The following is a 26,732-nucleotide window of genomic DNA, read 5'->3' on the forward strand; positions in this document are numbered from 1 at the left end:
TGGTAATCATGTCTGTCATCATCTTCTGTCCCGCTTCTTATATGGTTGTCTATATATACATACATACATACATACATACACATGCTCATTTATATATTTCCTGTAATTCTTCTTTTGTTTTTCATTTGCTTTTTAAATGATTGAAGGGGGAGGGAACAGAGCATGGCTCTTAACTGCTCTGACTATCTTTTTGTCTCTTGCTTTCTGACAGGTGGAATTATGTTTATATTATGAAAGCTTTTTTTGTTGAGTGGCTGAAATGAGAGGATTCTGATAAAATAATTATGGGTATATAATCTCCTTATTAAAAAGAAAGAGGTATAACACTCCCATATGCTCTGAAAATCTGAAGACAAATTTATAGACCAAGTGTTCAAGGGGATACAAGTTATCAATACAAATTGTACTATTTAATGCTTTTATATTAGATCTTCAGTATTAAAACTGTTAATTAAGATACACAACCATCCTGTGAAAGTTTATAACATACATAAACCACACAGCATCTTTATTCTAGCAATATAGGATTTGAATCTGTGTTTGTTAAATAAGCAGTCTATATACCAAAAACAGACACAAACAAGGAAAGCCACCTTCACTATTTTTAAGCCATCAAGCCTCATACCTAATCTCCCCATAGGCCCCATGTGGCAGACAGGTGCGGCTCTATGTATTTTACCACCCCAAGCATGGCAGGTAGGTGGCTTTCGGTGGCACGGCTGCAGGAGGTCCGCTGGGAACATGGATTCGGCAGCATGCCTGCAGGAAGTCCGCTGGTCCCGTGACCTTGGCGTACCCACCAAATTGCAGCCAAATTGCAGGCCAAATTGCAGCCAAAGCTATGGGACCGGCGGACCTCCCGCAGGCAAGCTGCTGAAGGCGGCCTGACTACACCCTTACGGCGACTGGCAGGCCCCCCCTCAGGCTTGCCGCCCCGAGCACATGCTTGGTGCGTTGGTACCTGGAGCTGCCCCTGGCAGCAAACCACTCAAAGTTGCCATCCTCAGAGTGCATTGACCAGGGGGAACTTGTATTCAAACTGACTTATTTATTCAGACTTGCAGGCTTTATTGGCCAACTGTAGGTAAGGTGTCTTCTCCTCAAAAGCAAACAGCAGAGAGACAAAAAAAGAGTTGGAGGTGCAGGACAACGTAAGTGGGGGAGGGAACACACAGCTACAGAAGTTGGAGATCTAAACCCTCTATTTCCATTAGACCTATGGCTTCAGTTTACCTTAATCCAGCTTTCCAAAGTGATCTATTTTCCCGTGTCCTAAGCATTTACAAAAATAACTCTGACTTTCTAATTGCAGTGTACTTTCTCTTGTCAGCGAGAGCAGCAGAGAGCAAATATGCAAGAAATAGAAATCTAATGTCATTAAATAGTCTCAAAACCATGATTTAAGCAAACTATCATACAGTCCCCTCCCTCCCCCGAATTTTAGGATTCATCTACACAGGGAAGTTAATTTGGATTAAGGTAGGGTGTGAATTTAAAGCAGAATACATATTCCAGATTAACTCTGTGAGGGAATGGATTTATTCTGGAATGAGTGCTTTATTCTAAATTATCTTAATCCACATCTGAAATGGATTATGTTAATTTGGATTAAAGCATTCTTATTTTGGAATAAGGGTGTTCCAACACAGAGTTAACTCCTCTTGTAAAAAAGCCATAAGGAAAGATTATTTTCTCTTTCTAAGGAGAATTGGCAGAGTGTGGCTGTGTGCCAGAGGCAAGAGAGAATTAAATGACGTATAGATATATGGATAGAAGAGACTGCTTACTTGCCAATATTACCAACCCAAAACATTCAAAAATCATGATATTTTAAGAGATGTTGGGCTCTTTTTATTTGCCTTCTAGTCTTTCAGCCTTTCCAAGCTTTGCTTGGCAGCCATGAGGGCTATAAATTGACTTAAAGCCTCTCCTCTCCCCCCTCACTCCAAATCCAAGAATATGATTTTTTTCCCTGTAATTACATGACTTCAGGCCGTAGAGCTTTAACAAAATGCCAAATATCACAAGAGAGGGCAACACCAGGTTTCCCTTAGCTCACTACTTTCCTCTTGAGATCCGTTCCTTCCTCCTGTATATCCAGAGTGGAGTTAATGAGTTACCTTATAGACTCAGATTCAAGGTCAGAAGGAACCATTATGATCATCTAGTCTGACCTTCTGTGCAATTCAGGCCACAGAATCTTAGCCACCCACTCCTGTAACAAACCCCTAACCTATATCTGAGTTATTGAAGTCCTTAAATCGTGGTTTAAAGGCCTCAAGAGAATGAATCAGCAAAACTTCTGCAGCTTTGTTCAGTTTTAGAACCTCTGAACCAGGGTGGGTTCAGCTGACACTGCAGTCCTGAAACCCTATGCACCTGGCTGTTCTAAGGTAAAAATAAAGGTCTGGAGGAAGAAAAAATGTGAACAGCCATTGTTAAACTATAATATGACAACCATGCACGCTAGAAATGTGTTTTCCTGAAGATGGTCATGTGCAGTGCTGTCAAGAAATGGTAATAATTCCAGGGTAACTTGATTGTGTATATGATCATGTTCACTACTGTGGAGACAGTGCTTGAGATTGCATTATGAGTCTCGTGCTAATAGGTTGGCTTGTTTTCTTTGTTTTTAAAGAGTCTCATGATCTCAGGGCTGATGAAATCAGCGTAAAGCAATGTTAGTAGCGTTTCCCTTCTCCCAGAAGTTACAGCTGTCTTTTCCCTCTCACCTCAGGAACACTGCATAGAAGCAGGGGCCCTCTCCTGCCCTCATGCTAAAGAAATGGGCAACATTATGATAACCCTAGCTACCAGTGTATCTGGTTAGGCACATAAGCTGAGCCCACTGCATGTTTTTGTCCTCCCCTCCTCTGAAAACTCTGCTGGGGTGGCAGTGGTGTCTCTCTCTCTCCTACCCCCACTGCCAAAGCAATAAATCTTGCAATTAACACTTCATTATGATGCAGTTCAGTATTGCCAACCTTAAATGCTCAAAAATCATGAGTCATGTTTTTAAATAAAAAGTCACAAGACTGTCTTAAAAATTGTGAGATTAAAAATGGGACTGTCTGGTTTCTGAGCCATTATGGTGCACTGGGGTTACATATTCAAACTTTTCTCCAACCACAAGGGCTGGAAACACAGATTAAAAGAAATGAAAACTGCTATTTTTATGAAATAGCATGACTCCAGGACTTGGGGCTTTCAAAAACTCATCAAATATGACAAGACTTGTGATAAGATAGTAACATTGCAATTCATCACTCAGAGTCATTGTTCAGGCTGTTTTCAGCCTTATGTAGACATCCTGGCTTCAGTTATGGGTCACGAAGGCTAGAAAACTGCTTTCATTTTTAAACATTCTGATGCATCATGATTCAAGAATCTGGAGCCACAGGCATGTGCCTATAGTGCCTGTACCTTAATCCAGCCTTCCATGATCTCCTGTTTTCTGATGGTAAAAGTTGGCAAGATTACCATTATTCATAATGGCTCAAACTTCCATTAATTTCAATAGGGCTGATGCCACAGGCTGCCTTCAGTCAAGATGGCCACTATTCCCTACAACCTCAGCTGGCAGTAAGTCAGTCCCTTGTAAAAATGACTGCCACTTTCCATTGTTTCTAATGGAACTGAAGACAGGCTGCCTTCAGGGAAGATGGCTACCACCTGTGCTGTATGGGTAGAAACTGGGCAGAAAACTGTTAAGGACCTAAAGAGTAGGAAGAAGACTGAGCCCTGGGTCTGCTCTACAAACTTACATTGGTATAACTACAGTATGTTGCCCAGGGATGTGGATTTTCCACACCCCTGAGTGTCACAGTAATACCAGCCAAACTCCTGGTGTAGATAGCACTATGTCAATGGGAGGGCTTCTCCCGTCAACAGAACTGCTGTCTCTAAGGGAGATGGAGTACCTATGCCAATGGGAGAAGCTGTTAGCAACTTCATTGCCGTTGGCGCAGCTATGCTGCTGCAGCATCGTAAATGTAGACAGGCCCTGAGTGAGATGCACTGGGATGGGAAAACAAATCAGGATAGTGATTCTGAACAGCTAGTGGGAAGCTCTGCATTTTTAAGTGATAACCTAGAAATTGGAGGTGGGTGTCTTTTCTCTAAACCTGAAAAAATCAGAAGGCAGCTAAATTACACGATGCTGTTGGAGATTTTTTAAACTAAGATTATTAAAATAAGTTCATTAGTTTAGTAGATGGGTGGTATGGAGAGTAAGAATGGCTGACTCAATTTTAGAATGCTTATTTTTGGCAGTATTGTAATAATCAACTGTCTAGTTTTCAGGGCAGTGTTTTTGGCATGTTTCCCCCTTTTCAGTAATGTTGTGGGGGTGGTAAATGAGAGAAAAGATACTTTTAGAAACAAACTATGAGACTGGGAATTAGGAATGGGCTAAGGAGAAGATTCATAATAGAAGCAGCAGTTCAGTGCCTCGTCAACATAGGCACTGATCTTATTTCTTGGCAACCAAGTTCCATAAATACCAACCTTGATACAACAAATCCTACATGTCATCTGACAAGATGTCTGTAACTTGATAATTAATGTGCAAAGGGATTAAAGAGTACAGTATATCAAAATGCATTTGTTTTCTGTTTACATGCAAATGTTACACCCTTTAATCAGCCCATGAAAATATTTGTTTCCCCACCAAGTTTTCCATTTTTAAAGGTGGAGAAAAGGTTGGTAGATCCATAATATTTTCTTGTTTATGAGGCCCATGTTCATTTTTTTTAAAGTTTACTTTTTTCACTGGTTATATTAGCTGTTCATGCTAGTCAAAGCACAATTATTTATTTGAACAAACGAGCAGCACTTCTGGTTTATAATAATCTTTTAATGTTGCATTGATATTGCACCATGTCGCCCTTAAAAATGTGGTATCTTCAGGGAATTTGTGGCTATCATTGCTTTGTCATTCTAAGGACATTGATTTTTTTTATTTATATAGATCTACAGTATCGGGTTTGTGGCTCACTGGCTTACTATTAAGTGATCACGCGGAAATAACTAAATGCCAAGCTGTAGACAATTTTAAGCTACAGGGCATACTTAAGCAGATGCTGGACATCTCCAGACTCTGTTTATTTCAAGCAGTCAGAATGTGATAATCTTTCCCTGTATAGTCTTTTAGGAAAATCAGAATAGTTATGCTGAAATATCTTGTCTTTACTGATCCAGCTTTGACAACATATTTTGGGACAAAGACATTCTTTAATATGAACAGACATCATGTGGTTTAGGTATGAGTATTATTTCTATAAGAATATAAACAAATATTAACTCAGAGATTGTGACTACAATATGTCTGAAAGTTTGTTCTCCCATAATGCTTTAAGATCATAAAGACAGGGAGAATAAGAATATACAATACAATGGTTTTTCTATATGAGAAACAGATTACTAATACTGCTGAGGACTTATCTTTCCTGCTGGTTACTCTCTCAAAAAAATCACAGGCTTGTAATTTTCCATCTAATAAATATTTCAGACAATGATGTGAATAATTAGGGAAACAAAGATTAAATTCTATTTTAAAAAGCATTAGATGAACTAAAGCATTAGTAAAGTGCAGTTAAGTCTTGAACATTTATATACTATAAAGCAGGAAATCTCCACACAATAGAGATTAATACTCTGTGTGCATACTGTATTGTGCTCAGCCCTTAACATTCTGAAGTGGGACTGTGGCAGTCGTTATCTCTAGCAGGTTTCTTGGTGATTTTCAAGCCCAGCTTTACCTACCCAAGTGGCAGTGACACCAGCTTTCACTGAAGCCTTATTACTCTTAAAAGAGCAATTTGGTCCGTTGCATGGCTATTAGGATCAGACACTCAGGCTTAAAGCTGTCAGTACAACTGATTCTCATCTTTTTTTCCACAATCCTGACATCTTTTTCTCTTTTCTGCTGGACACTAGCATTACTGTTTTTATCATTTTCAATCAAGCTCACGCTGAAATCTGAGGAATATATTCCCACTGAAACCAAAGCGAGGAGCAGAAATTATTTTATAGCTACTATAGTAGAAGCAGGGCTGGCTGCATGTTGTGTGGGAGAAACTGGATCAGTGAGAAATGTGTGGCTTTCCTCAGGGCTACCTCATTGAGATATTACTTCAACATCGAAGGATGGCAAGACAACTACTTGCTGTGATTTTTCAGTGATTAATGATTCCTCCTTAAGCAAACAGTGTGTGGAAAGTGGGAGAGAAGATGTAACAAATTTTATGAAAATAACTTGTGGAAATGTTATCATCAGTGAAATGGGGGGAAATTACTATGCTTGAACTTCTTTTCATTTTGATGTTGTTCTTCTCTGGACCAACGCTGAGCAAGCTAAGTAGGACCAAAAGCAAACACTGGAAGGGCGGTAAGTGATAAAAGTTTTTTATAATGAATGCATGGGTGAGATTAAAAAAGCCAGCGTTAATATTGAGCTAAAGGAAGCAAAGCTGTTTTGAATGCTTAAGATTTTAGGTTGTCTCTTAAATTTGAGGGAGAATCTGAAAGCAAAGCAGGGAATTTAATTTGTTTGCTTATTAGTTTATGTAAATCATTTATTTCCTAGAGGAATTATAGTTACTTACTATATAAATAGCAGAAGTTCACTTAAGGCCCTGGAATGTCAGAAATAGTTTTTCATCTAAAAATATACAGATAAATTAGAAACCAGTGCTTTCAAGATTGTGAGAATATTAAGATTGTTGTTTTCATTATGGAGACTTGGGGCCAGATGCTTATAGCTTCTACTGCAAGTAACTGTGCTTGCTCTCTGCTGGTTATATTATTTAAAAAAGAGAGGGGGAAATATGAACTCAACCTGCTTTGAGTGCAGGATTTTTAGTATATTTTGTGTAATGATTAGGCAGACTTTTTATTTTTTAGAGAACATGAATGTTCTAAAATGCAGTGCCAGCATCAGTAATTGGCTGGCTGACTATATTGGTGTTGATGTGTTAATAAAGATAAATTGTATTAACTTTATTGAAAAAAAATCTGCTGTGCTAAAAAAACACTTATGGATTTTGAAGGCTGCAATCCATTTTCTTCAGCAGATGGAAACTGCAAAGGAGAATTACCTTGTATATTTTGTGAATAGTTCACTAAATATGCCATTTTGTAAAGTTCACTTTGTTTTGCTTCCCTTGCATGATATTTGTTTATGGAAAACATGGGTTATCAAGATCTGATAATCAAATGGCCCAGTGAGCATAAAAGATGTTACATAAATATTTGGACCAAGGGACTATACATGCTGGATAGGATGTTTTTTCCCCCCAGATGTTTCCTAAGGTGCATCCAATCAACAATATCAAGAATGTTGTTTCTTATAAGTACAGCCACAGCATGCTGTGTGTCACAGCTTTAATAGCACTTTCCGTTTTCCTCTTCTGTCAGTGTTGTGATCTGAGGTTAAAGAGTAGCATCAATATTAAAAAGAAGTTTTAATAATGTATCACAGCATCTCAGCAGGAGACTTTTGTCCCTCCCTCCTATAGTTCTCTTTGTTGCATTAAAGCATTACAAATCTTCCACCTACTGTACCTTCAAGGGAAAAGTTCCAGCAGGCACTTAAACTGGGCTGTTAAGGCAAAGGTGGCCAGAACAGCATATCTGCAACTTATTTTCTGTTCCTGTAAATCCCATTATCACACTACTCATAGCTCACAATGTTGTTAAAACTGGTTCTCTTTCTTGCAAATTACAAACTGTTATTCACTCTGTGCTGCATGATCTCTTTTCAGAGGCATGTGATTCAGGCATGGATGTTACTATTAACTTCTTGAAATTTCAAAAAAATATTTTAGGGTCCAAACTCCTCTTTATTTTTATTACTTTAAATGAATGGCAAATGAGAAGTGCATCAGTTCAATCTCTTAGCCCTTAACCAAAGGACCCAGATCCTGAAAACTTAGATATTTACTGAAGAAGTTATTTGGCAGGTTGAAAATAACCCCACACGTGACTATTGAGTAATGCTGTTACCTTGTTCTGTATGTTTATAAGAAAAGAAACTTAACTGTTTCAAGCAGACAAAGTTACTTAAGAATTTCTCCTGAAAAGAGACTAGCTGTTTTGGTGTGGGTTGCTCTCTTGTGGTGTGTTTTTTTTGTTTGTTTGTTTGGGGGGATTGTTTTTTTTTTTTTCACAAAAGTTTTTGAAAGGTCTTGGGTTTGTTCCACTGTGGAATGAAAACAAACATAGAAACCTCAAAGTTTTTTTGGAATGGATTCTAGTTTTCTGGCCAGCCTACCAGAAACTTTCACTGGTGGGTAATGGGGTTTAGTCACATAGACACTGTTATAAGAAGCATACCAAATCTTTTTCCGGGGGAAAGGAAACACACCACATTTATTGGAGATACAACAATTAGCATATGAATTCAATCATATATACACACACACATATACATACCCATCGATGTTATAGTTACCAGTCCAGAGTCTGGATCAATCTAGTGGTCGGCTAGGTTGATTGGGGTAGGTATGAGCCAGGTTCTGTTAGCTGTAACACGATAATCCAGGGAAGTCTTGGCAGGACAAATCCAAAGTTTCTTGGCAAGGCACCTTGTTTATATAGTGATTTTCCTTCATTGGGACCAATGAGTTTTGCACCATCATGCTGTAATTAATTGTTGTTCTTATTTTTTATTTTGTTTTTTTTTCATTAAATATCTCAGGGAGTTATCCCATGCTGGGTTTGATTACAGCTATCTTGTCCCCACCTGCCTGTCTCATCTTTAGAGCTGTCAATCTGCCTTCCTTTGACATTTCTATAGAGGTGTATTACAATCCCCTGGAACCCTTAAGTTTGTCTTCAGTTCCTTCCTAGAACATCTGGTCCAGTAATGGCCTTCACACTTATCTTCTAACACATACATTCCTCATTCACACATGAAACAGGATTGATTTACACTAAGCATTTGAACAGGAATATAAAATTGCAATGCAAAAGAAAACAATCATTGCATTCTTTTAATTATTTCAAAATGCTAAACCTACAACAAAGTGATGACCCTAAAGGTCTGTCACTGCCTTGAAATCTGCTTCAGACACACATTCTGGCTAATGCATGTTTACCAATGGCCCATTAGGCCATTCCTTTCTGCTTTCAGAAAGAGTGGCTGGCAAAATATGGTCAAATCACCAATACATGCACATTATTATTCTTTATCCTTCATTCTAAATTATACAAAAGACAAAAAAAAATCCTAGTACTACAACCTGAAGTATTAATATAATAAATTCCGATTAGATTTCTATTTTACCAGTAAAAGAGCGATTCTATAACACCATTACTGGAGCGTATTGGAGAGTGGAACCTAAAATATAAACTGGGATTTCCAAAGTATCTCAAGGGAGTTAGGCACCAAGCTACTAATTCCTAGCCACAGTGTCCATAAAAGAAATATATGATGTAGTATGTATACATCTGGAGAAATAAAGGGCATATCCTAAGCTAGGGTAAATCAGCAGAGCTCTGCTGAAGTCAATGGCTATAGTGATTTACACTAGCAGAGGAACTGGCCCATACAATTGACTCTATCCTACAATTGTAATTGCAAAATGGACTTTTGCCTCCTCATGGAGCAGCATTGACTTCAATGGGGCTCTGCGCACCCTAGATCCATTTGTAGGAGTACCTTTGTACTTGAGTATTTTTGTAATAAATTGTCAGAAGAATAGAAAACTTTGGGGACCTTAATTAAAGTCAAATGAAAATCTCCAATAATGGATTTTTTTTAAAATTAAACTTTTTTTACAGATTTTTCAAATTCTCAAATAAAAGAACCTCATCTCCTGTTACAACAGGAGGGACAATATGGCAGTTTTCATTTTAGCTTTGCAGATCAAGTGAAGTCTATTGATTTTGTAAACCTCTCCAGTTGTGTCAAAGCTGAACTTTTTCACCAGAGTTCCAATCCCTGGTAAGCCATTCTGTAGAGACCTGGCTGAATAGTATTACATGGTTCTCGTTTCTCAGCCAAACATTTATATATTGTAATCCTTTAGGGACTTACTGCTCCAAATGCTGAGCACCCACAGCTCTCACTGAAGTCAAAGGAGCTTTGGTGTTCAACATCTCTGAAAATAAGCCCTATAATCAAGAATGACTGAACCTAGTGATGCTAAATAATAGTCCAAATTTATTCCTCATTAAGTTCCTATCAAATCAGTAAACTTATGCCAGGAGGTGAAATTGGCCCACTCTGTCATTGGGAGAAATATAAGGAAAGCAAATTGTATTTTCTAGTTGCTTATATTTTGGTATCTTGGAAAACTTTTTAAAAATTGCTTTGCTCTGGTGCATTGGGATTTAGATACTAGTGTTCAAGATAAACTGGAGCCTAAAAGTAAAACCTGGAGTTACAAATCAACTGAATTTTCTTTTTCTCGCTGAGCCAAGATAACACATTATGATTCAAATTTTTAAGATGAATTTATGACTCGAAGAACAAAAAACTCTAAGACAATTAAATCCTCTTTTTAGTTTATCTTAAATCGGAAAGTAGATTTCTAGCTTTGCAAATGCCTATCCCCACCTGAATTCATTTTTCACAGTGCTTTGTAATGCCAATACATGTTATAAAAGGAAAAGTATTTAATGTCTGAAAGCACATAAACATTTCTTCATATGCACGTGGCAGTGTTCTTTAGATGTTCATTGAAACTATCAGGGACAGTGATGGAGTGTTAATGGAATTGTGTCCCGATGTATTGTCTTTGGGGACCCCCTGCAAAAGTGTTGGGTAATTTGATAATGGCATATCCCTGAATAATGAAGATGATTGTGCTTCTTCAGGCAATAACAAACATTTACTGATCTCTAGTGATATCAGATCTAAAAGGACATCTGTGAATTATAGTATGGGAAAAGTTACTTTGATAATTATTGCCAAAAGGTTCATTTCTATAGGATCTCAGCCCTGTTTAGGACCTGTATGGTCCAGGTCAAATACCAAATATTATTGTCCAGAAACTACTTTCCATGGTAACTACGTATTACCTAAGTTGGAAACAATATTATCTATGGGGAAAATAGAATTATGCCTAACGTGTTATCTCACAATAATTACGAACCTAACTTGCATCTTCACTGCATAGCTGTTTGACAAATCTTTATGGAAGCAGAGACAGAGAGAAAACTAGGAGGCTAGTAAGGGAATATCGTACTTATTGGCACATATTAACAGTTTGAATTTATTAAATTCAGTTTGTTCTTCCAGCTGTATAAAATAATGTAATGCGTTTTGCCTCTTTGTGTATATCTACACTGCAATAAAACACCCATGACTGGCCCATGTCAGCTGTCTTGGGCTTGTCAGGCTCAAGTTGTGAGCTATAAAATTGCAGGGTAGATGTTCAGGCTTGGGTGGGAGCCTGTGCTTTGGGACTTTCTCCCCTCAAAAGGTCCCAGAGCTCAAGCTCCAGCCTAAGCCTGAATGTCTACACTGCAATTTTATAGCCACGCAGCCTGAGCCCCACAAGCTCAAATCAGCTGACACAGACCAGCTATGGGTATTTTATAGCAGTGTAGCCATACTCACTATGTCTAAGAGGGACTGAGATGGTAATCTTTCATGCCTAAATCAAGTTTTTATCATACAAGTGCAACAGAATCATATTTCAACTGCTGTTTCTGGTCACATTACAGTTAAATTTATGGCAAAAGATACATAGAGGTTGTGAGAGTCCTAATAGTATCACTTATGAGGTATTAATTTTAAGAAGGAGAAAAATGCTTACATTATTGTTTGAATGTAATTATAGAGTGTGACTCTTTCAGGCTGTCTGCAGACTGATCAGCATATATATTCATGTCATACTGAGCATATTTTAAGCTTTATCATCAGTTCCATTTTTATAGATATGTTGTATACCATCCACGCTCAGGCTCAGGTGCTGACCCAAAGATCAGCTGATGAAAGGAAGCAACATAAAAGGTTCTGATTTTCAGAAGCAGTTAAAAACACACAAATCCCTATAAAGTCCTTGGAAGTTCAATAACTTTGAAAATTAGGCTGCTTGTATTTGGGTGCTTAAGTAGAGATCTAGGAGCCAAACTTGTTTGAACATTTGGGCCTGCAATTTTAGTCTAAAAGTACATAAAGTAATAGATGTGACTCTTTCAGATACTGAGGAAGTCTGAAAAAGCTAATCTTTGTGCATGTTTAAAAGAAAATGAGTGTTTGAGGATTTGAGACTGTGCAATGGTTTGGTTTTTTTTAAATTCACTTTTTCTCTTTACTTTAGGGTTCACTTCCAAGGCAGTGGAGTGCACACAGCAGAGCCCTGTACCCTCATAGAGTCTCATTGAAGTCAAAGGGGCTCCATGGAGGTGCACAGGGTTTCCTGCAGACTTCCTGTATTTCCCTGCAAGATCAAGGTCTTAACTGGTCCCATTTCACATCTTTATACATTCTACCTTGCCTGAAATGTCTGTCCACATATTAAAAACTCCTTAACCAAAGTTATATTTGTAAACCTGAGAAAAATTTTAAATCAGGAATATAAGGAATTAATTACAGGAAAATAAATGTGGATAAAGGAAATTTGGAACAGTTATGAAGTATCACCAACATTAAAGAATTAGTAGGCAAAACCAAACTCTCCTAATTAGGTCAACAAATAGAACGAACACATGGAGATTGTCTGTCTGCTAAATGTAGTAAGAGCATATATCAGAAATTCAAAATGATGAAACCTATACACATACCAGAGTGGCAAAGAAAGAGCCACACTTGTTTTGGCTTTCCCTTTCTAGTAATATTCAAAGACAACAATGTTGGTGGTTAAATAGCATTGATTTTAGGTGTTAACACTTGAAAGCATGATCTAAAGAGTACTTACAGTACATTGCCTCTTTTGAGAGCTATTATTAAATTCCTTCAGAAAACATATTTAATATCTTCAAAAAAATCGAGGGAGAATAAGAGGACAGGAACTTTGGACAGATCATTTGATTTTGGAAAGTGAGACTCAAAAGTGCCAATAATAAAAAGCTGTTGGTATTTTAGCATTACTGTTCATTAAGACTGTGTCAGCACATCCATTATAAACTACATTTTTTTTTAGGGGGTTACAACTTAGTCATATAAACTTGTTTCAGGCTGAAATTGGGCTCATGTTGGAAGCAAATTTCATGTTATCAGTTTTCATACACAAATCTTTAACCTTCAATTAGTTGAGGATTAAAACAAATATTGGCATGTATGTATGTGTTAAACTGAAAAATGGCTTTTAATTGGGTGGAGGGAACCACACAGTTCAGCACCAGCAGCAAAATCTTTTTAAAAAGCATTTTTTTTCTCTCCCAGCCTTTGCTCTTGAGATCACAGTGAAAAGAAACTAAAAAATGAAATCTTAGTTTGGGCTGAACCTCAATCATTTTACACCCACTTTTCAGAGGTACTGAGCACCTGCAGCCTCTGTTAACTTCAGTCAGGTTTGTGAATGCTCAAAATAATTATTCTCAACACTCCTCGTAACAGTATTCTTAAAATGACTGTGTGAAGCTCTAACTCCTTTAGAGCTCCTGTTTCCTCTGAGTGTCAGGGAGTTGGGTTTGGACTTTCCTTGAGGCTTAGTCTATGTGCAGTTTTTGTACTGATATAACTAAGCTGATTAAGAGTGATTTTTTTTTAAACTGACATATTTACACCAGGACAACCCCTATTTTGGGTGCAGTTATAGAACTCTAAAGGTGCCTTACACCAGTATAGCTTACTCCCTTTTCTGTACATTAATAAGCGGTATGAGAATAAGCATATTGTATGTGAAGGTTGTGCTGCCTTAACTATACCAGTATGGTGGCCTAATTTCCTTGTTTAGCCAAGGCCAACGTGCTTGACTGTATTTTGTTTCCATCCCTGTGAACTTCTGAGAACTGTGAGTAAGAACTACTCCTTGGTTACTGGTGATTAAGGAAGTGCTCTTCACCTTGTCCCGGACTTCATATTTAAAAAGAAACGATGGTCCATATTAGCAGCAACTACTGTAAATGCTCTTTTTATAAATCTAAATCCCTCTGACCCACATATAATCCAACCTTTAGCTGGAGAAAGGTGACCTTTGTGTGTAAGTAACTTTGCTTATGGTATATTGAAATCTAATCATTCCATATTAGAAGGTTTAGAGGTCAATCGAATACAAAAAATAAACAAGTTAACAAGCTGTACAAGGTTGTGGTCCTGGCTTTATCTGAAGTAAAAGTTATTCATTGATGTATGGCACAACAAGAAAACCCATTAAGAAGAAGAAAAAAATTATCCATCTCTGAAATTTATAGTCTGTTTCCCTCACTTATATCCCACAATAATCCATTCAAAAAATGTTTAGCCCTCTTATTACAGTGACTCAGAGACAATCATCTGTGTGACTCTGAAGTGGAAGAAAGTAATACGTTTTGTGGCCAACATTTGTTTGGGTAGCTAATTGAGTGGGCTGAGTTTTAAAAGTGTAAGATACTCATCAGTTCCTCATTGAATTCAATGGAAGCTGCTGCGTACCTAGAACTTCTGAAAATTAGGCCAATTATTTTGGTCTCCAAGTATGGAATTATAAAAGAAAAATCACCTAAGTGTGGGAGGTTTCCTGTCTATCAACAGACTTTGCATATTTGTTCAGTGTTTTTAGAAGTCACAGACCCTTTAATACTCTCTGATTTCTTGCGAAGAATCAGGTAGTCTTACTGGCTAACCATTTCCCTCAATGTACCTTTCCATACTAGGATAAGTTGTGACAAATGGGTTGGTGTGTACAATCTGCCATATCCTACTTAAAAATCAGCTTGTTATACAAATAGCACACTCCTCCAAACTCTGAGTTAAAGCACTTTTATAACATCATCAATAAATATAATGGATAGTTTCATTGCCTGTGTTTAACTGGGAAGAGCTCACTGATGTATTTGGTATAGCTGCTGCTATTAGCAACTAGGGCCTAATTCTCCTCTCACAGTGGTGTAAATCAGGACTGCATTAAATGGAATTATGCCAGTGAAAACTGGTATAAGTGAAAAGAGAATCAGACCTCCAGAGTCATACTTATGCTACCATATATCTGGTAGTCAGCCTGGACACTCAGAAAGAGAGAGATTAATCTGGAGATGGGAGCCTCTTGAAGGCACAATGTAATATTTGATGAAAAAAGGAAAAAAGATTTCTAATGTATATTGAAGAATTATAGAATATGTCAATGCAGAGCCCACAAGGCTTAAAGATCTTCTCTTGACCATCAAATATAGATAGCATTCTCTGTTTTAATGAGACTCTAAATGTGCATGTCTATTCACCACCTCAAATTTACTGAGGAGTTTTAATGTGTGTGTTTGTACTAATAGGACTGATAGGCTAGATTGAAATGGGTCTGATGGAGCCATTATCATCTGCTCATTCAATGATCCATAAAGATAAGGATTTACATAATAACCAGAACATTTCTAAATGAGTTATTGACTCCTACAGTGTCAAAAATCTACTTAATTCAACTGTTTTCAAAGTGTGTTTGTATGTAATGTCATTTCACAAGGTACCAAAGACTAAATATTTCATTAAATAAATAAATAAATAAAATTCTACATTAAAAAATATTTAAGGTTACAAAATAGAATAAATAGAAAAACAATCTAGCAAAAAAAATGAAAAATTTCAAACATTAGAAATGTCCTTTTTGTATTTTCCCCTATTCACTTCCTTCTCTTCCCTGCCTTTTTCCTTATTCCCTTTGAGAATAATAAAATCATTGATGTCCAGAGGTTGTATATTTTTTTCTTATTTAACCTTTCTCTATGCTAATGCGTAGCTTTTCAGAACTACTATAACTTTTCAAAAGTTAGAGTAGCAAAACAGTGGGGATCTGCAGTATTTATTGAAAAATCAATTAATGTTAATATGTTAATGCATGTGGGTGGACATTGAAAAGAGTGTAGAGCCCTCCGATTTATACTTTGATCTTAACATTTGTTGTTTTACCTTTTTTTCATAGCAGCATGGCCATAGCCAGAATCTAATACTCATGGTGTTTAGAATATTACTCCAGAAGTGGCCTAACTTCAGTAGGACTTGATTGAGTAAGATGCTATTCAGCATGTCAGAATCTGGCCCTCAGTGAGCATCAACTTTAACTTTGAATGCCTTTGTTATTTCTTACTTTGTGTCACAGCCTAAGTGGTGTTTGAACAATTTTTTTCCTTTTGGAATTAATTGTCTTCTCATTTATAAAATACATTTTACAAATTATCATCCTCATAAGCTGTTCGTTAGGGAGTTCTTAATCTCTTTTCATCAAACATCTTAAGTAAACTTACATTACTATTATCTGCATTAAAACACATGCAGTACTATATACAAATATTGTATTAGTGTATTTCAATTTTCATTCATTTTTTTTTTGTGTAGGTCACTGGGCAGCACTGTCTAAAAGTGATCTGTTACCTGAAATTAATAATATAGATTCAGTATTATGGACCTTGAGGAAAATGTAATAAAATGCAGTTTTGGCAATATGATTTGTTTAATTTATACTCCCGTGTAAAATCTGCTTTAACATTTTGACCTATTCTCTTATTTTTGTGCACTTTGGTAGAAATAAGAACTGTTTGGACTAACATACAGTAAGAGCCAACTGACCATCAATCTCTAGTTGAAAATTGATATGATAATTGATCAGTATATTTTTCTTTAACAGTTCCAAAGAATGTGTATAGGTTTTCAGATATTCTCCAATATTTGTACGCAGTTTATAAAGTTACTTACAATTAAGTCTGAATTAACTATATTAGACAAGCACATATGTGCTATATAAAAATACAGCTCATATAGAGCAGGCTATATGCGCTGAGAACATAGGATAATATCATGTACTCTGTATGCAAATTTGGTTGATCTATGTTGCTCATTTCTATTCCTTTTCCAAACAGTGAACATGGTAATTTGCATGATTTGTAAAATGAGTCTGAGAACCTAAGTCAGTTTGCCAGTAGACATTTCTTGATTCATGGCAAGGGCAGTTGCCAGCTTCTCAATGTATTTGTTTATATCTCCAGAATGAGAAGTACTGCAATAATTGGAACATTACATGGTACACATTTTTGTAAATAGGCCAAATCTACATACACAGAAAAAAAGCCATGGGTTCTGATCACAGGGTGAACTTTTTCTGCCCTGAGTATGTATTTGGAGGGGAATAGTGGAGGACTGCTTTATGAACACCCTATGAGCTTCTCTTCACTATCAGGAGATTGATGCTGTTGCAATTGATGCTGCAGTTCTAGTGAAGAGCTGCTAAATCTATGGCAGAGTGCTCTCTGGTCTATACGGTACTGCAGCTCCTCAAGAAGGGTAAGGTAAATTGACCGGAGAGCATCTCTCATCAACACAGCTCAGTGGAGACACCAGGGTAAGTCGACCTAAGTTACGCTACTCCAGCTACGTGAAATTTAGGTCGACTTACCCCGGTAGTGAACACAAGCCTGATGACTGCCACTGTCCAGAAATGTTGCGATACAGGGCTAAGAAGTGGGTGACATAGTTCATATTTCAGGATGAACCTGTAGTTGAATCAATCCACTTCTCATACTCCATACAGATTACTCCAACTCCTGACAAGCATAATCTTGTATGAGGATATTGTGCATGGGACAATGGCCTGTCAAAATATGGGTGATTACTACCGATGTTTTTTACAGGATCAATTTGCATTGTTTGTTGGGGGAAATCTGCAAAAGTGCTATCATTAAACAACCAGTAATTATTTTACTTAATCTTCCTTTGAGTTAGTCTTAAAGATGAATACAGATATTGTGACTATATTAAATTTCTACTAGAGATAGACAGTTAACCTGTTGAAATTACATAAAATATACCTCTTTGCACTGATGAGATTATAGAAAATTGAATTTTTATGTAGTCCTATGGAATTTATATATTTTTAAAAATATGCAGTGAGAAATAATAAAAAGAAATGATGACCAGACATAGCTTCAATTGCTTGGGAGGATATAATTTTTTACTCCTGTGTAGCATATAAAAGTTTAAATTAAAAAATAAATTAAAATTTTAAATTTCTTATGCATGCCATTGCTTTCATAGTTTCTAGTGCATAATCATGCCTATTTTGTTGCCAGGACAATGACACTAAAATGGGCTCAAAACAGCATCCTTTCACATTGCATTAACGCATACTGAACATTACTTCACTTTGTGCATTTTGAACTCTTTGCAATAAAAGTTTTAAGAGATAAGAAGCTTTTTCTATTTCAGGGTCGCCATTAGTCTGAATAATGCATAAACATGGGAAAAGGTTTGAAGTTCTACTGAGGATCACAGTATAGTGTCAATTAAATTATACATCATTATCACAGCTGCCAACCCCAGTATAGGATTTTAGCCCCCATCTCACTAAATGTTCTATGTAGCTGTCTTGTCTAATCCGTTTTTTCAAAGCAACAACAGTGCTCTTTCACAAATGGAGTTTAAAGAAGAAATTGGAGGGTGAGGTTTGGTTGATCAAGAAAGATCTTTGAAGTGTCAACAGTCAAGAACCAAGAGAGGGGAAAAAGAAGGTCAATTCTCTAGCCTTAAAGAAACACAAGGGAAAAATTAAACACTATTAAGTCATGACATTAATATGTTATTTTTGAAGTAGGCTGTATGCACTACCTCTGTCAGTAGAGTAGTTTGTATCTTGAGTTAATGAAACCTTTTATTAAAGTAGAAATGTAATGGCTATTTTACATATCTCAAAAAATATATATATTTAAGAGATGTAATTAAAAAAACACATCTACTACATTACCCATCTTCTTTCATATGGCTTGGGTAGGTAGCAACAACTACAAATTAATATCTAAGTTTGATAGCCAGCACATTATAATTGGAGATATACCTATCTCCTAGAACTGGAAGGAACCTTGAAAGGTCATTGGGTCCAGCCCCCTGCCTTCATTAACAGGACCAAGCACTGATTTTTGCCCCAGATCCCTAAGTAGACCTGTCAAGGATTGAACTCACAACTCTAGCTTTAGCAGGTCAATGCTCAAACCACTGAACTATGCCTCCCCCCAGTTGCCATATTGCCACAGCAATGAGCTGGTGAATGTCCTTCAGGCCCTCTGCCAAAAAAAAAAAAAAAGGAAGGGGACGTTCTGATATGATGTGCTCTATCATTTGTGCCTGGTGACCACAGTCACGTACAAGTGTTTGTCTCACTTTCCATTTAAAGAGGGTTTGTCCACGTTTCCCATGAGATGTTCTGATGCTATTCAATCTGCACCAGTCTTTCCAACGTTAACCAAAATCCGGTGGCTCCTCAACAGAATCAATGACAAGCTGTTTGTTTTGAGCAGTCGAAGTACTCCATGTGATTCTCCATTGAGCCTCAGCATCAAAGCTGGGTGTAAGGATCTTGATACAGTTCCATAGAGGGTTTTGGGATTTTAATCTCATCTTCGGTGACTTCTGCAGGTCTTGGTGCAGTGAGATCCTTGTATTTGCATTGACATGATTAAGAAAGCGAGATGTCTGAGCAGCTCTTCTAATCTGTGGAGGCTGGATATGCAATAGAACTGGGAGCCAGTTAACTGGAGTAGATTTGAGTGTCCCTGACACTATGCGCATAGCATTATTGAGTTGAGTGTCAAGGAGTTTAGTGTGACTGCTGTGAGACCACATTGGTGCACAATATTAAGCTGCAGAATATACCAAGGGAATTGTTGCAGTTCATAAGGTCTGTGGACTGGAGCCCCGTGATGTTCCAGCCAATTTTCTGATAAATGTGACTCAAGACCAGACCTTATCATGTGTGTTCTCGAGGTGTTGTTGAAAGGTCAAAATCAGGACCAGTCTAGCGCCAACATATTTTGGATTAGCTTTGTGTCTGACGCTCTCATCACAGAACTGCACATCAAGTTTGGTATTAACCATTTTATTGTTCACATGGAAGGCAGTTATGTTATTTTTTTGCATTAGTCTTATATTTCCAGCATTGGAAATACTCAGCCATTGTGCTAAGATCTCGGGTTAGGGTGCAGCTGGTGGTATAGACTTGTATGCTGAACAGCACAATGTCATCTACATACATGAATTTCCTTGACTCCATCACTGGTATATCTGCAGTGTATAGATTAAAAAGTATTGAAGCCAGGACAGAACTCTGAAGGATGCCCAAGTGAAGACTTCTTGGTCTATTGATCTGGCCATTCAGGTGTACTTAATGCGGCGGTCCTCAGTCATAGCTGCCAAGAGGCAGATCATTTGCTAGCAGTGAATGACGGGGAGACCTTGAGGAGGAGGCTCTGTCTCCAGACAGTGTCATAGGCTGAGGACAGATCAACAAGGGCGATTCCTGTCTTTCACTTAAGTTGGAATCGTGCCTCAATGTGGCTGGTAAGTGAAGTTACTTAGTCACAACAGTTCCTCTTCGGGTGAAATCTTGTCTGCTCCACTGGGAGGATCTCTTTGATGATATCAGACAGACAGTGGAGCAACACCCATTCTATGAGCTTCCTGGTGAGAGAGAGAGAGAGAGAGATGGGGTGGTATCTGGCTGCGTCCTCTTTTCATATTCCCTAAGGAGACACTCGGATTCTTTTGTCCAGCAGGGGGTGAACTACGCGGGATGTACTTCTTAGCAGTCAATTTTAAGATGTTTGTAAAATGACCAAAGTTTCTAGGTATCAGTTCAAGCCGAGAGATCCAAGATTCTGTTTCTGAAGTGTAGGAGGTCCAGTCAGCCTTGCGGAAATCCAATGTGGCCTTGGCACAGACTGCAGAAGAGGTACTTCCAGGCCAATCTGGAGAATGATTGGGTGATGTTGGCTATGTGGAATGTGACTCAGGATGGTTCTTGTTGTTGCCAGTGAGACACTTGTTCTATTATTGGTCACAAAACACAGGTCAGAGTTGTGATCCATTGTCCACCTTGCAGACCAAAAAGATCTAGATTGCTTTGGATCATAGAGCAGGTGGAGGTCTTCAAGGGAGGCCCATTCTGTGATCTGCTCCCCAGCTGTGTCATTTGAGCAGTATCCCCAGTCTTCGTGATGACTGTTAAAGTCACCTAAATAGATGGCCAGATGAGGAAGGGAAGGTAAGATGGGATCAGGCCACATGATGTTAGGTGGCTTGTATGTGTTTACTCTAATGAGGTCCCTAATTCTAACCATGTTGATCTCTCTTCCACTGGTCAATAATTGTCCAAAACATCTACATCCTATAATCCATTTCACATGTACACTGCTAGCCCATGTTTTGCATGGTTGACATCAGTGATTTTGGTATAGACACAGATTTTATGTCTGGCAGTTTTTATCTTCTTCTTTCACATGCGTTTCTTGGAGGGCCACTATATCAAATGTGATGGTCTTTGAGGGTCCTTGAGAGGTAATCTGCTTTTTCCCTGGACATCCCTTCTACATTAAGGTGGTATATTCAGAGGACTGGGTGGACTGTTCTTTTTTGGTCCTGGAATGAGCGGTTTGAGGAAGTATAATCATTGCTACATTTACTGTGAGGTCGGTAAAATGACATCCAGTGGTCAATTGATACATTGGTATGTTGGTGGATTTGCACAGAGCACAAAAATCACCTTAACAGAAGCACCACATGAAGGTTGTCGTTTTGCTCCCGCATTACTAATTAATTACTCCCACACCCTTCCCTACTGAAATATAATGGCTACCTAATATGGGATGATCTCTAGAAATGTCCCTATAAATAACACTGATTTTACAGGTCAGTGTGGACAGACAGACTGTTTTGTTCATCTGTGCTTCAGGTTTCTTCATTTAAACTTTTCACAATGGCTTACCATACTGGATAAATGACTTTTCAGTGCAATAGAGTTTGAAATGGTGTTGTTCAGCCATCATTGTACAAGTCAGCTAGTTATTATTTCAGTGGTAGCTTTGGCATAAATCTGAGATATAAAGAACTATTACCTAATATCATGTATTTTTTAATGTAATATCTAAAAGGTGATTAGAAATGTTTCGATTAATTAATTATATTATTCAGACTTGGACTGCCAAGTAATTTGCCTAATAGTGTTATTAGTTTACTGGCCTACTAAATAGTCCCTTTTGAATAGCCACACGTAGAAGAAGGGAGTCAAGGTATAGTACTTACACTTTTTGTGTAGAATACTTAGAATTATATTCTGCCATTGATTTTGACACAGGACATGCCATTGATTTCAATGGGGAAGTTAACATGCAGATCAATGACATCTTATATCACTTAAAAGGTAGTAATGATTTGATATGTGAAACCAAATAGATAGGACGTACTGAAGAGTTTCTATATAGAGCGAGAACTCCAACATTTTAAAATTGATTCTTTAATTTAGGGTATTGATAATATAAATCACTGCAGAAAGAAGCATGAAAAGGAAATGTAAAAGATTGTGCAGTGAGTGCATGGATGAGAGACTCAAGGGGAAAATTTTTCCAACTTGTGTGCTGCCATTTATATAAGGTAAAACTGATCCTGTGCTGCTTCAAACTTTTGGGGAAGTTGGATACTGACTAGCCAATAGTAGTACCATGAGAATCACTCCTCCTTATACTCATATCAGTCTGTATAACTAACCAGTCAAAGACTTGGCTCATGGTTGCATATTCCATTAGCTCTCCTGTTAGGTTAACTTTGTGCAGCAGAGTCTCAAAAGGTTCAGAATAGGGGTGAGTTTGGATAAAAATCAAACTATCAAAATCTGCTGGGCTTGCAAGCTTGGACTGGAAATTTCACAAGACAACGTGTTTACATGCGATTTCTTTTGGACTCTTCTGGTCTTGGTCCTGGATGAAAAAACTGCATGGACAGATATTTTATCATGCAATTAATTCATTTTTTGTTCAAATATGAAAAACAGTTTGAGACTCAGATATCTTAATTTCCTGAAAGCAAAGCAGGATACAGCACAGTCTCTAAATTCCAATTCTCAGCTTCTTAACAGTTACCTCACCCGCTTTATATTCTCACTCTGACTGCATTTTCAGTCTTCAAGTTAGAACTTTGCTCCTTCACCACTGCTCTCAATACAAGTTTGTGACAGTTTGTACCATCTGTGTGCAAATAAAGGTATTCATCTGACTATTCTGATTAGCTTCTTAACTGTTCTCTTACAGTTCCTCCTCATATTTCACACTCTCATTGCACAAAAATGCTCCCTAGATCATGCTTTGTGCTTTAAATATACAAATATAAAAATGGATTATAGAGACAAATAAATCTCAACCCTTGTAGGTTACCATACTAACCTGGTATAATAAGTCACCTACTCAAGAACCTTGAACCCATATAAAAAGTTAATTTTTCGCAGAGCAAAATTACTATGCATATTCATCTATTGATATGGATACAGTAGAAACTATTTTACATAGCTTTTATACCAGCTCCTTTCCAACTACACTGGAAAAACTGTCTGTTCTCCAATACATATGGCCTCTGAATCTGCCAGTATGCTACTGCCTACTGATGGCCATAAATGTTGGATTGATAGGGAACTGTGGCTTGAGCATTTGAAATAGTCAATGGGATACTGCTGAAGTACATAGAGAGAGTGCAGTGGCAAATAACCTAAGGAATTTTGTGGTTGTGAATCATGATTAAGATCCATATGTGCTGAGTTGCTTAAGCCTGAGGAGCATCCAAGGCTAGCACTCACAGAAAACTAATTTTGGTTGAATGGAGTCCTTAGATTCATTGTGATATTGTAAAATACCAAGTGTCTTTGACTTGTCAGTGAAAAAGGAGCTTGGGCTTCATAACAAATGGGACACTGATATATATTTGGAAGCTTCATGACATATTAAAGTAGTTTATGAGGCACAATTTGTTTTGGTGGTCTGCTCTGATTGATGGCATGCTATCTGCCACTGATTCATCTGTTGTGGTATTTCTGTAATAAATGTTTGTTGCTAGACAGTGCTAAATGTGTTTCATCTAAATCATTCGTTACTTATAACAAGTTTCAGTGTATATGAATCAAAGATTGTTTATACTTGCTTTCAAAAGAATTTATCATTTTGAAGCAGCTCTATCACTTCAAATGGGATAACGGAATGAATAAGTGTTTTGAACCTCTAGGCAATATATACTGGAAATTGTAAAAAGTTAAGGCATGTGCAATCTTACGTAAAAAGTTAGATTATTTTTAATCTATATTTTTAATCATTTTATATCATTTGATCTGACTCATCTATGCCAATAAACTATTTTGAATAAGTAATACCTAAAACAGTTGTAGTTTAAAAGATGATGGAAAAAGTTGTGAAGGACAAGATGCTTCTGTGTTTGCCCAAAAACTATCGTCTTTTGGAGAAACCTCATCACTACCATTTTTTGGCATGTGAAATTTCCACTTAGGTTTATATAATCATTAAATAACCAGTTAATCAGAAAACAACACAAAATGTATGTTCTACCTATGTGGGATTTTCACAAACTTCAGAAGTACAGAATATATTTTTTCCTGAGCAAACTCTGTACTTCAAGCTTCCATTTGCCTGTTATAATATGACATGTGAATAAAAGAAGACTGAGTCACATGTGAAAAGCAAAAAGCTATATATTTTTTCCCTAGTAAGCAGGCATTTTTGGGGTGTCTGGAGGGTCAGTAATATTGGTTACTTTTTATTTTATATGAATTGATGTTCCCTTCTATAAACATTTGAAAACGGCTGGGAGCAGGGGAAGAATTTTTAAATAAATATTTATTTAGAAGGTGAGGAGTCTAGCAAAATATAGCTAGAATGCTTCTTTGGGCACTTATCAGCATATAACCTTTTGGATCTTGAGCTTTTGCCAGAACTAGAATTTGAATGCTTTTTTCCTGTTGTTTTCTGCCTGCTACACTGTCTTGAGTTTTATATCTAATTTTAAAGTTTATCTGATGGATCTGGATTACTCTTGTACTGCTTTTTATAATTTAATTTTCTTTTGTGTAAAGTACCTGATGTGCATTAGAAGCAAAGTTTTGAAATTTTATTCATAGTAGTAAAATGTACTAAAACAGCACCTAGGTCTATGCTGCAATAAAACATCTGTGACTGGTCCATGTCAGCTGATTCAGGATTGGACTGTGGGGCCATAAAATTGCAGTGTAGACATTTGAGCGCAGGCTGGAGTCTGGGCTCTTGGACCATCCTCACTCGTGGGGTCCCAGGCTCTAGCCCAAGCCCCATGAATTCAACTGGCATGGGCTAGCCCGCGAGTGTTTCACTGCCATGTAGAGACATACCCTTAGAGGCACCAAGTGAGATTGGTTCCCCATTGTACTGAGTGCTGTAACATTGTGTGAGAGAGAGTCCCTGCTCCAGAGAAGTTACAGTCTACGTAGGCGAGGCAGACAAAGGGTGGAAGAGAAAACACAGGCACTGAGAGGTGAAGTGGCTTGCCCGAGCTCACAGAGTCAGCCAGAGTCAGCACCAGAAATTATAACCTGGGTTTTCTGACTCTCAGTTCAGTTCCCCGTCTAGTAGGCCACACACATACAAACATGCACAGTACACATTGGTAAACTTGGTATCTGTTTACAATCTTTGGAAGTGGCAAACACATTGTCTTCATCATCATTAAGGAAGAGAGAGAGCATTAAGTCCTCTTACTTTTAAGTTTGCCCTGGTGAGATAGTCCTATTTCTCTGCTTCCATCAGTGTCGTGTCTCTCTTATCCTAAGCTCAGAGCACATCAGTAGCACTCAAGAAGGAACACATTGCAGGAGCTTAACAAAATTTGAAATTTATTTTGATTAATAGCTGGGGAATAATCAATGTCTCATACATAAATCTTCAGAGACATCATTTGACAAGAGAAAACAGTTCAAGATCTTCTACTACTTAAAGCTCATGAACAAAGATTATATGGTGATAGACAGGAGTTAAGTTTTTGCTTTGCCTGAGACCCCTCTTTTCTATTTCTTTCCACATCCTTTCAGTTATAAATCATTGCCATTCCATCTCTCTCTCTCTCTCTCATTCCTTAACAAATAGCTGTAGTAATGCATACATGTGATTAGTCTGAAATTTTTTTCCCCTCCACTTCTCAAAACCGTGGTTGCTGCTAGTTGAATTTTGTAAAATTATAGGATACTCTTGATGGACAAATATATTCTCCATGGTATATCTCTTTTTAGAACTGATTATTCCATCAAGTTCATGGAAGCTCTAAGTTTATGAATAAAAAATGTTTCTCATCCACTTCCAAAAATGTTGTTTACTTCTGTATCCAGAAAGATAAAGCAGGGTTATAATATATCTTGCAGCTGCTGTAAAAAAACAAACAAAAGTGTTTTTTTGGTTTTGTTTTTTTTTGTATTATCTGACCTGAGCTTTGCTTAAAATTTTTAGCTCATCATACTTTTAACCATATTGCTAACTGCTATTCCTAGCTATGGAGGCCTGTAGCTACCTCACTAACTAGCTGGCGATGTGAACCTTTCCCTGATATAGTAATTATTTGTATTACTATAATCTCATTGTGTTAGGCACTGTAGAAACACATAATGAGAGAAAGGCCCTTCTCCAAAAAGGTTACAATCTAAATAGACAAGGGCTAGGAGGGAAACAGATGCAGAAGAGAAGTGACTCGTGCCACGGTTACGCAGCAAGTCAGTGTTAAAACCAGCTACAGAACCCAGGTCTCCTGAGTCCCAATCCAATGGCCTTTCCACTAGCCCACAGCACCTCTCTACATACTTCCATTTCTATGTCTG

At 37.5% G+C, this 26,732-nt stretch overlaps 1 protein-coding gene across 15 annotated transcripts in view; it reads left to right on the top strand.

The window, feature by feature from the left end:
• The window catches only part of ROBO2 (roundabout guidance receptor 2), a 1,574,925-nt gene that overhangs the window by 303,751 nt on the left and 1,244,442 nt on the right, over nt 1-26,732 (top strand). For 5 of the 15 annotated variants that reach the window (XM_030580112.1, XM_030580146.1, XM_030580180.1 and 2 more), the window contains exon 1: nt 5,847-6,388. The exons of 2 other annotated variants lie outside the window; for them this stretch is intronic. In XM_030580112.1, coding sequence (XP_030435972.1) covers nt 6,265-6,388 — 124 coding nt within the window. In that variant the 5' untranslated portion in view covers nt 5,847-6,264. Of the gene's footprint in view, nt 1-5,845; nt 6,389-26,732 lie in introns of those variants that run through there. 8 more of the 15 variants (XM_030580189.1, XM_030580197.1, XM_030580236.1 and 5 more) reach the window with 3 other exon arrangements.

The sequence above is a fragment of the Gopherus evgoodei genome, chromosome 1 (assembly GCF_007399415.2).
Source record: "Gopherus evgoodei ecotype Sinaloan lineage chromosome 1, rGopEvg1_v1.p, whole genome shotgun sequence".
Taxonomy (NCBI): Eukaryota; Metazoa; Chordata; order Testudines; family Testudinidae; genus Gopherus; species Gopherus evgoodei.